Source organism: Lissotriton vulgaris, chromosome 3_1 (genome assembly GCF_964263255.1).
Source record: "Lissotriton vulgaris chromosome 3_1, aLisVul1.2, whole genome shotgun sequence".
Taxonomy (NCBI): domain Eukaryota; kingdom Metazoa; phylum Chordata; class Amphibia; order Caudata; family Salamandridae; genus Lissotriton; species Lissotriton vulgaris.
Window position 1 is genome coordinate 2,102,248,648 of NC_141689.1, and position 18,679 is coordinate 2,102,267,326.

Here is an 18,679-nt window from a genome sequence, read left to right on the forward strand (position 1 = left end):
TCCTCGGATGAAACATCTTCGGATGACACACAACAGAGACGGGCACCTTTTGACAATAGGAGAGCACGAACAGCCCCAGCAAGTAGGCAGATAAATATCGCAGATAAATCAACACCCACGACATCAAATATGGAAGTCGATCTAGCCTCATCAGCATCGTCTCCTTTTTTAGAGTAAGGTACCGGACCCCAAACAGAACCCGGAGGGGGAAAAAAACAAACACCGGCAGAAACCGTGGCCAAAAACACGAGGAGTCAGAAACCCTAGTAATCAACATATCAAAACGTGATGACTTCCAACGAAATACAAACACTACAAAAAGGATCATCATACGTGCCCACATACCATTCAAACTTATTGGAAACCAGAGTATGTTTTTACAAGTTTCAAAGATCATTAAGACTACGTCACTTCTTCACAAATGTCATTGAAACACCGACATCTAATGAACCAAAAGAAAACATAATGATGGGATTAAAACCTAAGAGTAAATGTATCCCCCCGGTGAGCCACAAGGTATTAGACGCATTTGTAAAAGTTGTGATAAAAGAGATTGAGGACATTTTCAAAAAACCAAGATCAAAACAGACGAACTTAACTCAAAAAGACAGACAAATACTACAGAAATTGGCAATCGACAAATAACAATCATACAAGCTGATAAAGGAGGTGCACTTATCATTATCGTCCCGGAATACTATGAACACCAAGTTGACACTCATATGCAAGATCAAGATACATACCTAAAAATGGAATTGGATCCCACTAATGAATTTTTAAAAATTCTGACCAATATAATTGAAAACGCAGTGGAAAAAGGGATTATAGGCCAAAAAGACAAAGAGTATCTGTTAAAAACCAACCCCTCGATACCGTACATTTACATGACACAAAAGATCCATAAACATGCCATAAAACCTCTGTTACGTCCAATCGTATCTACTGTAGGATCTATACATGAACCTATTGGAAAGTTTATTGATAAGCATCTACAAAACATCGTCCAGAAATCATCCACGTACATAAAGGATACTACTCATTTTCTAAACATCCTCGAGGAAGAAAAGATCAATTTCACAAAGGATATGACCATGGCAACAGTGGATGTAAAGTCTTTATATACATCTATTCCACACGATTTGGGAATGACTGCAGTGGAAAGTTTTCTGGTTAATGAGGATAAAAATCAGGAGTTGAAGGTATTTATCATGGAGCTCATCCATTTCACCTTGTTCCACAGTTATTTCATGTGGAAAGACAATTACTATGTACAATCTTCTGGAACTTCTATGGGCAATTGCGCAGCACCTACATATGCCAATACATTCATGCATAGATTCAAATTGGACCATATACTGAACCAACAAACATGGCAAAACAATTTAATTCTATACAAGCGGTATATCGACGACATTTTTGTCTTATGGAAGGGAACCACAGACATTTTAGAGGAAGCCCTACAACACCTTAATGAAATAAATCAACGAATCCAATTCACATTCACAATCAATAAAAACAGAATTACATTTTTGGATGTAGCTATATCAAATGTAGATGGCAAAATTACCACTAGTGTGTTCACAAAAACTACGGACAGAAATAATCTTCTACACTACAACAGTTTCCACCAACCACCACTTAAGAAGCACCTTCCATTTTCTCAATTGGTTAGTATAAAAAGGATAGCATCAACTGAAGAACTATACAACAAACACAAGCAAGAAACATTATCCAAATTCAAAAACAGAGGATATCCTGAACCCATTCTGAATGCCGCTGCAGAAAGAGCAGACACATTACAAAGACATCATCTGTTATCCTTGAAAACAAAAACAGAAGAACAAAGAACTGTATTTGTCTCAAAATTCTCCACACGGAGTTAAAGGCGATGCACGCGGTAACTCATGGAGAGAGAACACACAACAGCGAGTGTTTGAAACGCACACGCACCAGGTACAAGAATATAGAAGTAGCGTGAAAGAAAAAAGTCCCCTGAGGACGAGCAGTCATGCTTGAAATGCATCGGGCATTTAAGGAATAAGGAAATGTAATGAATTTTGAAAGTTATGATTTGAAAAACGACATATCTATGGAAATTAAAGAAAAAGAAAGCATAAATAATATGTGAAGACAGTTATTTGAAAAGAGTATGAAAGCATGTTCTGAGTGCTCATGTGACAGTGGATCTTGGGTTCAAGAAACGCGCATTTGTATATAATACTACCCCCTATGCTCAGTGGGAGAATCACATGAGGCACCAACCACGTTGTGAACAACATTACAAACTGTGAACATTGTAGTCCAGAACCTATAGAGTGCGGAGCCACATCCCAATTGGTTCTATCAGTTCTCAGACATTAACATACTCTGGAAGCAGTGGCAGCTGCCAGCAGGGATACATTGTGGGGCAGCGCGGGGGACAATTATTAACTTTTTTTGGGCAAAATAACTTCCAAGTTGTTAAGTACAGAAGCACTAGGCGGTGCTACAAAAATAAAGCTGTTTTGGTGTACCTCCCTTCCTATAATTGGGCTGAAAAAGTTTGTTGATCAGTCCTCTGCAGCAAAGCACTAGTTTTCTGATGAGGATAATTTTGGAAGGTGACAAGCCTGACAACGAGGTTTGTGAACCATTGCCTTTCACAACAGCTTTGCACACACTGGAGCTCTAGCTGAGGTTCAAAGTTGATATTTAGTATGAATAGGGCCCAGTCGGGCAACCAGAGCCAAATTTCGGGGGGGGGGGGGCTGAAAAATATTTCGAGGGGGCTAATTCTTCCGGACTTAGACATAGTGGCTGTAAGAAGGGGTGAACACACAACAAAAGCCTCATTTATAACTAAAAGCCTCATTTACAACTAAATGACCTATTAAGTACTCAAGTGCGGGTGCAATTAGATGCTCGCCAGCCCAAGAAGCTGTCTTCGCCCGGGCTGACAAACACGACGGGGGAGGGGGGGCTGAAGCTCAGTGAGCCCAATGGGTGTTGCGCGCCTGATAGGGCCTTTTCCTAATATATATTTTTAGTGGGTGTATATTTCCAATCACAGCATTGTTTCTGTATGTTTGGACAGAAATGTAAAGGAAATGTAACAATCTGGCCAATCGTTTCTTATTTTGTGGCTTTTGTCTTCAGACCAGATACTATTATAAATGACACAATCCTTACCTGTAGATTTTAACAAATAAGGGAACTTCAGCCAGCATCCATGTACAGGGCTATCAGTCTGCAACTACTGACGTGTGCTGGGAATTCTGCAAGGAATGGGCTCAGAGAAATGTTTTGTATTTAAGCTTTGTCCCTCTGGGACTGTACCTGTTCCAGCTCCGACTCCTTGCACTTCATACTAACTATCTCACCCCAAGCTCTGCACTTCCCTACAGAGCCCGGAGGGTTGCCCCTTCCGGTCCCTGCCTGGGAGGCTGTGTGGAGTTGGGTTAGGATGTGCAGTGGTGACATGACTAGCGGCGGTTGCAAGCTTCCCAGCTCCATTTACAGTGGCGCATCAAGGCTGGTTTCCGCTCTGCTTTCTGAGACCTGCAGTGCTATGTATCCCATCAATACTTCAAGACTGTAAGTCCCAGAATAAAAAATTAAAAACACAGACAGGCTGAGCTGCTCATGCATCGTCCTGGGACGCTTGGGAGCTATGGAAGAAGGTGGAGGGGGAAAAGCTGCAAGAGCACATTACTGCATTAGTATGCCGAGCATTACGGGTGGCACATATTTTAGTAATGTCTCACACACCACTGGTGGCACCAGAATAACAAACTGCCCCGAAAAATCACATCTCCCCCTCAGACTATCATCTTTCACTTGGCTCCAAGCTCACCTTAAGCTCCAAGTTTTCCCTCAGTCACAATCTCACCTCAAGCTTTTTTGGGAAAAGGGATTTCATATATCATAGGTCTGATGTATCTCTTATGAAAAATTCTGACACAAGCAGTAGACCTGATTTATTTATTATGAAATACACCTGTTAAATCCAATAGGCCATTAAGGATGGGTTGTTATTGCGCTCTGATAAAGCATCCAGACGTATTTTGTTACATGCAATCTCAGAGATGAGATTTTAGTCAAGACTGTGGGCCAGATTTGCCAATTTCTCACGCAGTGTAGTGCCGCATCTGCAAACGCTGCACTGCATGAGAAGGAGAGAGCAGGAGAGCACCAGATTAACTGAAATATGGCACTCTCCTCCCCTCTCCCTAGTGCTGAAATTAGCTGTCGTGCACCACGGGGACACCTTAGCACCAAAGTACAAGGATGTCCCCGTGAGTCAAGCTTAGGATTTGTACTGGAAGGATACCCTTCCAGTACAAAATACTATGCCAAGACTCATTTTAAACCTTTTCCCAGTTTGTATTTGTGCTGTACAGTGCAGCACACATGTGATGTCAGAAAATAAAGAAGAAAATAAGCATTCTCCTTCATAGCGCCTGGTTGAAGGGTGTGCTATTTTCTGACGGTAAACTTTGTCTACTTTATTTAGTAAATTGGGTTTAGGGTGAGAAACCCAGGGAGCTTGCATGGGACCCCCCATGCACCGCCCATGGTACACCCCCTTGGTGCTAAGTAATGCAAAGCACTGCTACGCACTGCTTTGCATTACTTTCATGTTAATTCCAGCACTAAACAAGTTTAGTGCTGAAAAGAAAATCATACAAAAAGATTTTGTAATGCAAGCATGGCATAAAATCTTAGTAAATCTGCCTGTTGTATTTATTACCATTTGCCCTTAGGGCATGTATGTCTGAAACATGTGCATCCATACACAATTTTTAAAAAAAATGTTTTTATTTGCATTTTATTATACCTCAACATCACAATCATGTCATTAACAGTATACACTCCCAGATCCTCCACCCCCCTTCCCAGTGTTGTACATTTCTGACAAAAGTCAGTACAAACCGACTCAACTTCCATAACATCGTTATATAATTATCTCTTAGCATCCTCCGCAATGTCTTCCCGGATGTGCTCAAGCAGTTGTGCAATTTAGTACTCAAACCACCTCCCTCATATCCCCCCATCCAATCCATGATAGTGTCTCCATCTGGACCAGACCCTACAGAATTTTTTCGGGCACCCCCTAGCCTTGTAAGTCACTCTCTCGGCAGCCATGTACAGGTCCAGCCCTCTCCTCCATTCCCCTAATCCCGGACGTTCCGGCGACCCCCAGTGTTTCGCTATGTCTCTTTTTGCTACCACAAACGCCAATACAAGGAAGGTTAGTAGGGGTCTCGCTAGGTCCACATCATTAGTCATACCCAGCAGGGCCAGCCTGGGTTCCGGCCGGAGATGGATCCCCATGACCTCACCTAGTTCCATAAAGATGTGGGTCCAGTAGGTATGAATCAACGGGCATGTCCACATAAGGTGATAAAAGTCTCCGTCCTCTAGTTTACATCTAAGGCATCTCTTGTCATCCGTTTTCCCCATCCTATGGAGTTGCAGCCTGTCATAGTAGGTTCTGGGGAGTACATTAAATTGGATAAGGCGCAGTCTGGACTTAATTGCTACCTCCCTGGGATGCATTAATACCATGTCCCAGTCTAAATCGTCCATATCTCCCACCTCGGTTTCCCATGTCCGTCTAAGCTTCGTCAGATCGCCTAACATGTTATTTGTGAAGGTTTTATATGTGAGTGAGACTGCCTTTCCCTGAATCTGTTCTTGTAGAAGTTGTCCCTCTAATAGGAGCTCAGTTAAATGGATGTTTTGGGCCCGCCAAGCATACCGCAATTGTGCGTATTTGAAAAACTATGAGCGATGTAAACCGAATTCTGTCTCCAGTGCCACAAAGGACTTCAGTTCCCCCTTGGCAATCACATCCCCTATGGAGGAGATGCCTATGTCATCCCACCTTTGGAAACCTTTCAGTTTGTTTAGTTCGGTTAACCACTTGCAGTGCCAAAAAGGCGTCTGCCGTGTAGGTTTCTTCTCCCATCCCGTGAGTTTTGTGGCTTTATTCCATGCGAGTAAAGTGATGACCGTTGCCGGTTGCGGCTCCCGTCTAACGCCCCGTAGAGATAGTATAGTAAGTTTTGTGATGACAATTTATGTCTCTCAAGGGCATAAGTGGGATGATCTGCCGGAGCGTGCAACCAGTCGTTGATCGGGGCCATGTGTTCCTCCCAATAGTAGGCCTCCAGATTCAGAAGTGAGATCCCCCCGCTGTACTGATGTCTCTGGAGAGTAGTCAGTGCCACTCTAGGTTTACCCAACCAGAGGAAAGGCCTCAGATCCGCGTGCATCCGGGATAGCACCTTGTCTGGGAGTGGGTAGTACTCGTTCTGTATGGCATATAAATACTTAGATAGGATAATCATCTTATATATTGCCGCTCGACCTAGAAGTGTGAGTGGAAGCTGCCTCCAGTGGTCCATATCCGCAATGGAGTTCAAGATAATTCGTTCTAGGTTTCGTTGGAACGACAGTTTTCGATCAAGGGTTATATAGACTCCGAGGTATTGGAAACCCTCCACTGTTGTCAGCAGTCGCCCTGGAAGTGTCGCCCAGTCGCCCTTCCCCCTGGGATCATAAAGGATCGATTTGTGCCAGTTAATTCGGTATCCCGCGTGTCTACTATATTGCTCTAGTTCTTGGAACAGTGCCGGAATAGTTGTCTCCGGATTTGTAATATACAACAGGATATCGTCCGCGTACAGGGATATTTTCTCTTGTGCAGAGTCCATCTCAGCCCTTCTGAAACCTCCAATGTCTATATTTTGTCGGATCCTAGCGGCAAGTGCCTCAATAGTGAGTGCAAAGAGGAGGGGTGACATAGGGCATCCCTGTCGGGTTCCCCTCTGGATCCGGAATTCCTGTGACAATCTCCCATTCACTTTCATTCTGGCCCTAGGTTCAGTGTACAGGAGCTGTACCCATTTCTGGTACTTTGGGCCAAATCCGAACTTTTGCAAGATTCCCTCGAGAAACGGCCAATGAACAGCATTGAAGGCCTTCTCGGCGTCTAGGGAAAGAAACCAATGTGATTCCTCCCTTCCCTGCACTTCCTGTAGCCAGTTGTGGGTACGTCTGAGATTCAGTCTGGTAGCCCTGTCTGGTAAAAAACCTGTCTGATCCAAGTGTATAAGATCCGGTATCACGGCCCGTAGTCGTAACGCCAGTATAGTCGCTAGGAGTTTCACCTCTGTGTTTAGGAGGGAAATGGGGCAATATGGCACCCATACACACTTGAGGGGTGCAACAGGGTGTCAAAGTGCCACCCTGCCACCCTTCAATGTTTCCCCCTTTTACCGAATCGGGAAATACTGATTTGGTAATTGGCATTCATTCCTATGGGCCTCCAGGCCCATAGGAATGAATGGCAATTACCGAATCGGTATTTACCGATTCAGTAATTACCGAAACTTACCGATTCGGTATGATTCGGTATTTGAGAATCGGTAATCTGGGATTACCTACAACGGGCCCTAAGTGAGCTATTGCCCAGAGTCACATGATGCTGAGCTGAGCTGCCGCCAGCGATCAAACCGTGAACCCCATGCTCCAGATTGTCGCTCTGGCTGCTGCGCCACAAAACTCCCTGAAAGAGTACAATCCTTTGACAACGTAGAGCGAAGAACTATGAATACCACCAACTGGGAAAACACCTTTACAACGCTACCATTACATCGCACTACCTTTACATAGCAGTCATTACATCACAACATCCTTTACATCGCATGCCATTACAACAGAGCCATTACAACGCATGTCACTACAACGCATGTCATTACAATGCATGTCACTACAATGCAGGCATTAAATCGCAAGTCATTACAACGCGATACCATTACAACGCATAGTACCCTTACACTATCCGACACTTTCCCTGCTGTTGCACTTAGTGGAGTTAGAATAGTAATTTTTACCCCTACACTATCCAACACTTGCCCTACTGTTGCAATCATTGGAGTGAGAATAGTCATTTTTACCCCTACACTATCCAACACTTACCTTAAATGCAATGTAATGGTATGCATTGTAATGGTATGCGTTGTAAAGGTATAATGCGATGTGGTGGAATACTGTGTAAAGGTTGTTTCTGAAAATGCGATGTAATGGCACGCTATGTAAAAGAATGCTTTGTAAAGGATGTTGTGATGTAAAAACTGTTTTGTAAAGGCATGCATTCCAACCAGAAACCTAGGAATAATCACAGTTTCAACCTTCTCTGTGAACCTTCATGTAGCAAACCCTACCATGTAGGCTCTACGGCACATCTTCCCACATCAGGGATTCCCATACAATATTCAGGCAACTAGTTCTTTTCTCATGTCATAGCTACATAGCTACATTATGCCAATGGTTTACAGCATGGATTACCAATCTCAACCATGAGACACCTCGAAAGAATTCAAAATACAGCACGAAGACAAGTCGTGCATGGAAACATACAAGATCGTATCTGTCCTGTCTGGAAGCTATTTATTGGCTCCTTTGTTACCAGAAGATCTACTTTCAAAATATTGGGAAACACGCAGAAGGCAATAAACTGAAAGGACCAATTTTCCTTCATACGAAGTAGCTCAAGAGATAGTCTCCAAAAAGAACTCTACTCTCCCGATTTGCTTCCCAACTAATGATATCACCTTCCAAAAAGAGAACAGCTGGTAGCATGCTCTTCTCAGTCCAAGCTGCTAAGTTGTGGAACTCACTCCTGGGAAGGATACAAGCTCAGGATAATCAGTTAGAATTCAGAAAGATAGTGAAGAACTAACTTTTGAAATGAAAAAGAATGATGGGGAAAATATGTCTGTGCCCCATATGAATAAAGCAGCCATACCAAAGCCTTCTTCACCCTTCTACCCACCAGAGTCAAACGAAACACAAGCATCAAATTACCGCATGTACTGTGCATTGTTTTCAGCAATTTTTGGTTCATCAATAAAACACATCCACACCCTGCATGACCCTTGCATCTCAGATGCACATATTGTCCGGGGAAACACTTAGAATATGAATGATGTACAGATAAATATTGCATCAATGCACCTGTCCTAACTTCAGTAGTTTAGCAGTCCAACCTACAACAACTGTATACTAAAGGTGTGCACCAGATTAAATGGCACAATTATACTATTCCTTTAACCAAGCCCTCCCTAATAATTAATAACAAGTAAAACTGCACAAATGATACAATGGTCAAGGCCACGAACAGCATGACATTAGCACAATGAATACCTGTAAACATGATGATTTTACTAACGGTGACTAGGCTGGGTGGTCTGTTATCACAGAAGACTGCAATATCTAGCGGAAATGTAACATCTAGTGGAAATGCACACTCTGGGGGGAATGGGGGAGAAATTGGTGAAGTTAATGATACACGTAACAGGGGGAGGGGGAATATTGCTGTTGCAGTGGCTTCAGGGTCTGAAACACCTATACGACCGGACATCCCTGTGCCAACTGTCTCGCAACAACAAATATCTACAAACCCTCAAAGTAGTAGAGCTCGCAGACCCCCAAGGTACAACCGCTATCTTAACTTACCTCCAGATTGTGCTCCGTTTGTGGTAGTACTGACTAATGTGCCCCCTTGTGGCACTCATCCCGCGTCTCCCTTTGATGAATCTCAAACCTCCTTGAAAAATAAGACAGTGTCATGGCTTAACAAAAACTGTGGTTTTCCCATCTCATACTGTGATCAGATAATGACAGTTAGGCGTGTAAATTGGGTAGGGCCATCCAAAAAGATTGGGTCGGGGGACTGCATAGTTGTAAACTTTAAACACCCCCAGCATGTGGCAACTGTTCTTTTGAGAGCTTCTGCACTGGTATACAATATGAACAGTATTTGTGTACGCCCCCTGGGTTACTTTTATGCACATTTGTGCAAACCTCCACCACAACATAGTCTAACTAGACGAGGGCTTGAACCTTATACTCCTGTGCAAGAGACTCCATTTCTTTATAACATCATTAATCCATGTGGGTCAGGTGGACCAAATGGAACCTTTAACAGGAGCCCCAGCTCTGGGCACTATCAATATGGGTCGAACCTAAATACACAGAATAGGTATGAAGTGTTATCCGGCCTTGAGATGTGTGATTGACGGGGGGCACCTGCAGCTCAGGTCATCAGGGCTACAGGTGAATCTACAAATCTAGTTAACCCAGTGGACAAAATGCCAGGATGTCTTGCTGTCTCTTGGAATATTGCTGGCCTTGCGGCCAAAATGTCTGATGTAAATTGGGTAACCTATATTAAGCAATTTTCTATTATTTGTTTACAAGAGACCTGGGAGGTAGACTGTAATCTCTTCTTAGAAGGGTATAAGGCCTTCTTTGTGCCAGCCTTGCCATCACTGCGGGGTAGGCCTAAGGGGGGCCTTGTAATTTACGTTTCTATATTAGTACCCTGTGAAGTACGAAGAATTGAAGCATGTCATACAGGTGTAATGGGCCTAACTTTAACTGGAGGTAATGTCTGTATGGGCCTGGTGAATTTTTATAATGCTGTGTATGATAGTGCAGGCAGGAATCATATTCAAATATTAAATTCTTTTGTCTCAAATTTTATGGAAAATGTGGGTCATAACCTCATGATTATGGGGGACTTTAATCTGCATCCCTGTATTGATCCATTGCACAAGTGTTTACCAGAAATGATCTGTGACCGTGTGGACTGTCTCCATATGGAGCACACTAAGGAGGGGGAATTGTGCAATGACCTACTGAATGACTTTGACCTCTCTCTGGCTATGTCTTTAAAGGACCCGCTATATTGCTTTGATACCCCAACCTTTAAAGGGCATGGAAGGGGTACCTTTATAGACCATATACTCGTTTCGCGGACGATGCAAATTTATTTAGATTCTTTTTGCATTGTTCCTAGCGAATTTAGTGACCATAACCCCCTGACAATCTGTTTAAAATGTCCATGGGTAAAAAAAGGTAATAAGATTATTAAACAAGGTACATTGGGCACAACAGATGGGAGAAGGCGCCTAAAATGGTCCATGGTCTCTGCGGATATCTTTTATAAGAACATCTCTGAAGGGTGCGCAGAAGATATTAAAATCTGTACTGATGTGGGGGGTGAACCTAGGTTGGTTCTAGAGGCTTATCAAAATATTTCGGAGAAGGTGTCAGCGCTCTTATCTGTCCCTAATAAAACCCAGGTCAACATAGGCCCGAGATGGTTTAGCCACAACTGTACTATAGCTGCTCGCAAACTGAGGCTTGCACTATCAGCTTCCCCGAGGAATCGGGAGGTCGTAAAACTCTGTAGAAAGGAATACAAGGCTATTACTGCCGCCCGTAAGGAGCTTTTGAACTGCTTGACCCCTCTACCCTGACCAGCAGCACCAAATTCTGGGCACTGGTTAAAAAACCTTTTTTGACCAAGGACCCTGGAGATGGACTTGTCTGTTGTATAACTAAAGAGGAATGGGGGATCAGGAACTGTGGTTGTTGCCCCCCATGATAGGGACTGCACTATTATCTTTGACAAAAATTAGGTCTTGGATGCCATAATGGGTCTCACCGCAAATAAAGCGCCGGGACCTGACGGAATACCACCGGATCTTTACAAATCTGATCCAGTTTTCTGGGCACCCATTCTGGTCGCTGTATTTAACGCTGCGGCCAGAGTGGGCTGTCCGGGAACGTGGGGTCTGTCTACTATAGTCCCTGTCTTCAAGAAGGGAGATAGGGGAAGTGCTCTTTGTTACCGACCAATATCCCTAATTGACTCAATGGTTAAGATCATGGGGAGAGTCATACTCCAACGCCTAACAAGCTGGTCGAATGAAAACAACATCATGTCGATCTCCCAATATGGCTTTTGTGAAGGGCGCTCTACTATAACTCAGTGTCTCAACCTGTTTCTTATTCTGAATAAATATACAGTTGTTCAGAAAGGAGTAATACACCTAGCCTTCATGGATCTGTCCTCAGCCTTCGACTGTGTTAACAGGGGGAGGCTGTGGCAGACCATGATGGACAAGGGTATTGATAGGGGGACCGTGGAGTTCCTAGCAGATCTGCATAATGACACAAGAGCCAATGTGAGGTTCTCATCAACTGGGGAAACTACAGGAAGTTTTAGCATTAATAAAGGTGTACGACAGGGGTGCATCTTGGCCCCTTTTCTTTTTAATTTTTATATAAATGATTTAGAGGCTGAATTACAGGATGTTAAATCAGATTGTCCTAGAGCTGGTGCAAGGGGGATTCCTTTACTCTTATATGCCGACGATGCGGTTTTAATTTCTCGAACAGAAATAGGTCTCCAGGCACTTCTGAATGCTTTTAATAACTTTATGTCTGATAGGGACCTTATGGTCAACAACTCTAAATCTTATATAATGCATGTTGGCCGCCAATCTAAAAAGAAGTTAAATTTTAAACTAAATGATGTTTTGATCCCCACCACCCAGACGTTCTCATATTTGGGTGTTTTATTTGATACAAACCTTAATTGGGCCCCACAGTTGGCCAAGAAGAAGGGGGAATTGACCAGAGTAAATGCCTCCATCTTCAACTTCGCTTCCAAACTGGGGAAAAAGCCAAATGTGGCCATGATGAAATTATATAATGCCAAATCCATAGCCACCGCAGTATATGGTAGTGAGATTTGGGGCTACATAAATGGCGAACAGCTGCAAATAGTTGAAAATAATTTCTTAAAGCGACTGTTATGTGTGCCAGGTAGCACACCGAATTTAGCTGTACATGAAGAGCTTGGTTGTCTGTATTTATCTGATATTGTTAAATTGAAACCACTGCTATGTTGGGTAAAACTATGGTTAAGTGATGAAATTCCTTTAACCCACCAGATAGTGGAAGATCTTGTATCGCTCGATCATGCAATGTGTGTACCTTGGCTTAAATATTTGAAGTCCCAATTTTTGAAGCTTGGCCGCCTGAATCTGTTTGACAACCCGAGGGATATAGTCAAGGGTGATGTCGCAGCAATTAAGAAGGCTTTCTTCATGGATCGTAATGCTTTAAGAGATGAAGTTGAGCTCACGAAACCCAATGTTAGAAAGTATATCATGTTGAGAACTTGTGATACGATGGAAATGTACCTAACATGCTCCTTTACCTCCCATGAGAAATTTTTGCTGACCCGGTTCAGGTTCAATATTTTTCATCATCTTTTAATTAGACCCAAGTCGGACATTTTTAAGAAACCTACAGCGCCCTGTGGCTGCGACGGGAAGTCTCCACAGGATATGCTGCATTTTATTTTTTTATGTCCATTTTATGAATATCCCCGTAGGCGGTATCTTGTTACTCTTTTAAAGAAATTAAATTTTAATCAAATCAGGCCTGCCCTTATGTACTTACAGCTGCTGCACTCTGATAGTGTCCTCCAGGTGCTAGAATTTTTAAAGCTAGCCATGAGACTAAGAAAATGTTTAGATGAGTAATTCCGAATCATCTGCAGCCCAACGCACTAATGCACTTTTTCTTGTACTGATTTTGTATATGCACTCTTTTAAGTACCATATGTGTTGTATGTAATCTAGATTGACTTTGTAATTAATGTAATGTGTTTTTACTATGAAACGTTTTAATGCTGTGTACTTTTATGGATTGCAATATATCCGAAATAAAGTCAATTTTGATTTGATTTGATTTGATTTACTAACGGTGTGAGGTTGCCCGCTAACTCCATGGTGTGCGGCTAGCATCTATGTATGGTAATTGCAGAAACCTGTGCACATGTACATGGATGTTATTTCTTAAAGAGCATGAATTTGAATGGAAACAGCTTGACCAACCTTGTGCTTGTCTAAGTCCCTAGCACTAGGATCCTCCGGAGAAGCGCGCTACCGAAGCATTGTGCAATCCAAATAGGATGCAGTGCAATACAGTACAATAAAGTAAAATAAATACAATATCTTGCACCATTCTCCAATTATTTCACTACCTCACCACTCACTGCTTCCTTACCACCTCTTTCTCTCTCTGCATTTCCACCTCCTCATCCCTAGCTCTCTCTATCTCACTTTAAAGACTTAACTATCAATGTACATCCTATTCTCTACTTAACTCTTTCTCTCTATCTGTCGTACTAGTTACTCATCCTTCCTATCTTTACCTTCTCTCTAACTTACCCCTGTCTCTACCTCGGTTCTCGGTTTCACCTCATTACATCTCTGCGGCTCAGCCTCGGTTTCCCTTGCACTAGAGTGAGGTCTGCCCTGAAGGCCAGAGAGGTGTCCTCCATTCTCCCATTGTAAGAGGCAGAGGAGGACCTGCATGAATGCAGCTCATACCAGATGCCCCCCAGTTTAACCATCATTCACACTGGGCCACCTGGCATCATTCTTTACATGCTTAACACTCATGTATTATCAATGCAGCTGTTAGAACCTACTGGTGCTAAAGTGAATTTGCAGTAAAACCTAAAAACTGTCCTAGGTTATACGTTTGCACAAACTTAAGAAAGCCTTTATTTAACTCCTGCTCTTTTCTTTTCCTTAAGGAAGCGAAGTGATACTGCGCTGGACACAACAATGCAGAATTTCAGAAGATAAGCAAGATGGCCACATTAACCTTGATGACATTAATATTTCAGTAATTCATGCAATTGATACCTCTAAGGAAGGATTACATATGTGCGTGACAGATATAAAAAATGAAACAATATATCATACAAGGCTGAAAAAGAACATTTTGTCTGGCTTGGCAAGGAAACAAAGGGATGTCCGAAGCATTGAAAGACAAGTGAGAACAGAGGAAGATTTCATTCTGGCAGTCTGTCTCTCCGTCATCATAACATTTATCTGTGCCTTCTGCCTAGGATGTTTCTTGAGACCATGGATTCAAATACTGTGCAACAAAATAAAAAGGAACAAAGGAGCTGAGTCTGCACCAACATACCAAAATCAGGGTTTTTCAGACGAGTCCTTTGAAGCAGAAATCTTTGAAACTATAGTGTCTCATTCGTTGCGGCAGCGACTTGATGACAAAGACACATCTGGGAGTCTGCAGAGTTCAGCAGAATGTCCTCAGCGGCATGTTTCGGTGCACTTTGATGACGACATCTCCAACAGTTTAAAAGAAACACATTTTTCTGGTAGGCATTTATATAAAGAAGGAAACCACAAAATGGTTCAACAGAAAGATCCCAGTGGGGCTGAAATTTGCACGGAAGTTGATGCTGACCTACCAGGTAATCCACAGGAACAACAGTGCGGATGTGACACAAATAACAGAGAACCACTTGAATATGCAAATGAACCGTTTAAAGGGCATGCAGAATCTGTCTGGCCACCATGTATTCACGGGGCATCACAGTTGGACCAACTCTCGGTCCAGGGTTTAGAGCCCATTATGGACGATCGTAGTATCCCAAAAAGACATACTGGCCAATTTCTTGAACACAATGGCAGTGCAGTTGGAACTAAGCATTCAAAGCAGCACAAACCCAACAAATACGCAGGCGATAGTGATAGTGATGAAGGCAGACAGCACACATTGCAGATAGAGCCTGAGTCTTGTGTCAATTGCGTCCCTAGACAGAATTCCATATGCTGCCAGCACTTGGATGTACCTATAGAGGCTAGAAGGATTCATAACATCCATGATGACGATTCGAGCCAAGAATGGGACTACTCATCCTCAGACTGCGAGATAGGAAACGTGATAACCGATAGGCGGAGAAGAGACAACATAAGTGCAGTCAACATAATTAGTGAAACGGAGCAACAGGCATTAGATGACGTAGTATCATTCCAATCTGGTGAACCTCCCTCCTCTTCTCATGGGGACTATGATGCAGCCAGTAGTGGAGAGAAAGATGAGATAAGTGGAGTTGCACCAGTGACCTTGCAAAGTGCAAAATGTATTTGTGTTTTTCTTAAATATCCACATTTTTTTCCACGAACAGATTTGGAATGTGGTGAGCAAGAACGGTTTGGAGAATCTGGTTGTGAGGATCAGCTTGCAGTACCATTCGGGTACCCACCAATTATCGATAAACCCATTCCTACAATTTGTGTAAAATCACATTCTGAAGACAGCATTAGTGGAAACAAAGTAAATGTCGAGAGCTACAGCACTGGGACCTTTCAAAGTCTTGACCCCGGATGTGAAAGCTTTTGTTTTGGAGACAGCTCATCTGACATCAGTTATGACAGTGGAACAGATGAAGGGTCTTCATTCAGATTCAGCCCATCCAGTTCCTTCTCAGGCAGTGAATTATCCAGATATGAGACCGGTTGTTGCAGACCTGGTAGCAAGAGAAGTTTCATTGATCAGTCCCTGGATGGTATTGATAGCTTGCCCAGGGGTTCAAGTAACAGCTTCAGTACCTTATATCCTGCACCACAAGGCATTGCATACATGCTGACAACTGAAAGAAATATAGATGCTAAAGAGAGCAAAACAAACTCTAAGACTGCTGGACTTCCTAAGTCAACTGCTGATAACTCTGATGTATCAGAAGTGGACATCCCAGCCGCAAAGTGTGATACCCTGATAGCATCCACCAGTGCTCATGCAGTGTCATATGAAAAGCAACCAAACCTAATTCACAGTCCACAAAACAAGTATAATTTAAGCATTCCAGTACAGTTTTCGAAAGAAGCCGTAGTGAGTATAGAGAGCCAATGCGTCAAAGAAAATTTGGAGCAAATTTGTGAGGCTGAACTTTCCACTCAGATGTTTAACTTAGATATGTGTGATGGCCCACAAGTGACCATTTTGGGCAAAGGAAATCTTCATCAATATCAGAGAAGCTGCCAAAATACACACATAGAAACCTTGCCAGAGATATATTCTGATCCTCCCAGTCAAACCACCGAAGATGTAATATGGACGCCAAGGCCAGTTGACTTTGGTTCAAATTGGGCTGGCTACACCCTCACTGAATCAATGTGGCAGTCCAATGGAGCTGATGAAGAACAACAAGTTCCTGCAAGACAGGATGTGACAGTTATTTCAGAGCCATCAGAGCAAGCACAGGTTCTACCTACTTCACAGACCAATTCCCTAGAAGAACAGGTTTCTGAAGAATGCCGCATATGTGGATTCCCAGAAGAAATATTTGATTCTCAGGTATCTCAAAATCAGCTATGTATATGTGCAAGAGAACTGCAAAAGTCCACAAATGGCTGTGGCATGGACATATGCTCCAATGTTAGCTATCATAATGCAGAAGACAATCTTCCTCCATTGTCTATTTATAGCAAGTGTTCCCTCCCTTGCCATACTGGGGTCCTGACAAAGACAACAGAATTGATTATTTCTGAAAGGACTACAATCAATGAAGGGGCCGAAGCTGCAATGTTAGAGGAATGGAAGTCACTTCCGGGGTCAGTTTTAAAAGCTCAGCATTCACTAGAACATGAAGAAACAATCACCCATGAGAATAGCCAACAAGGATACACAAATGAAACTAGGAGTGGGGGTTTGGTCAAGAATCGCTCTGTTTTTGATGCCTTTGTTAGTTCATTACAGTCTGGAAATAAGAAAATGCTAGACAAATGATGCTTTAATTTAGGCAACATATCAAGCATTGGCATCTTTAAACTGTGTGAATGTTTGTGACAAGTCCTAAAGCATTATAATGCTGATATTTAACTTTCTGTCGGATTGTGGGGTTAGCAAGCTTGACGCTGTCACCTCGGGCAACAAACCCAAATGGTGCATTTTCAATTAATGGTCCCCGATATGAGGTTTCTTATACATTTCTTGAACTAATTATTCAAAGATTTAATCTCTTTGAAATCTGGGGTGGCTACTCAAAATAGTTCTTTATTCACAATACCTATAATGTAGTCCATAACCCTCTTTGTCAAGGCTGAAGGTACAAATAAAACCATCTTTAACCTCTCATATACAATCAAATACTTTATTTATTACAGCTCCTATAAATTTCATAAATTATTTGACTCAATACGTAAGTATATTTATAGGAAACGTCCTATTGGCTACCATTATAATGATGATAGCTATGTGACTATCTCCTGCAGTCTCTGAGATCTGACTCCCTTGTTTAAAAGTACGAAAAATTCAAAACAAATGTGAATTGCACTGTGCACTAACAGTTATTCCTCAGCAACCTCATGAAGTTTTTTTATTTAAAAAATTATAATCTTGAACTTCTTGATGTTTGAATATTTAAATCGAAACAACACATTGAGAGAAAGCATTTGCTAAATGTGGGTTTCTGAGAGAAGAATAACAAGCATTTATAATGTAACAGTTTCGCCTTTGCAAAAGTTAGAGCTATTGGCATTGTAAATGACAACATTTTTATTTATGTGTTGGTTTTGAAAACAGATAAATAAATGGCATTGTCATTTACATTGCCAATAGCTTAATCTCTCGCAAATGTGAGACCTATTGTACCCTACTGGACGAGCTCAGCAGACAGCAATTACTACCACACACACACACCCAGAGCCACACACACACAGCCAGCCACACACACACACAGAGCCACACACACATACACACACCCAAGCCAAAAACACACACACACCCAGAGCCACACACACACACACACAGAGCCACACACACACACACACACACACACACCCAGAGACATACACACACACACCCAGAGCCACACACACACACACCCAGAGCCACACGCACACGCACCCCCAGAGCCACACACACACACACACCCCCAGAGCCACACACACACACCCAGAGCCACACACACACACACACACCCAGAGCCACACACACACACCCAGAG

At 42.6% G+C, this 18,679-nt stretch overlaps 1 protein-coding gene across 1 annotated transcript in view; it reads left to right on the forward strand.

The window, feature by feature from the left end:
* LRRC66 (leucine rich repeat containing 66) overlaps positions 1-17,806 on the forward strand; it is an 85,608-nt gene extending 67,802 nt beyond the window's left edge. Inside the window, exon 5 of the mRNA XM_086962655.1 lies at positions 14,453-17,806. Coding sequence (XP_086818781.1) covers positions 14,453-17,460 — 3,008 coding nt within the window. The 3' untranslated portion in view covers positions 17,461-17,806. The remainder of the gene's footprint in view (positions 1-14,452) is intronic.
* The last annotated feature ends 873 nt before the right edge of the window (positions 17,807-18,679 follow it).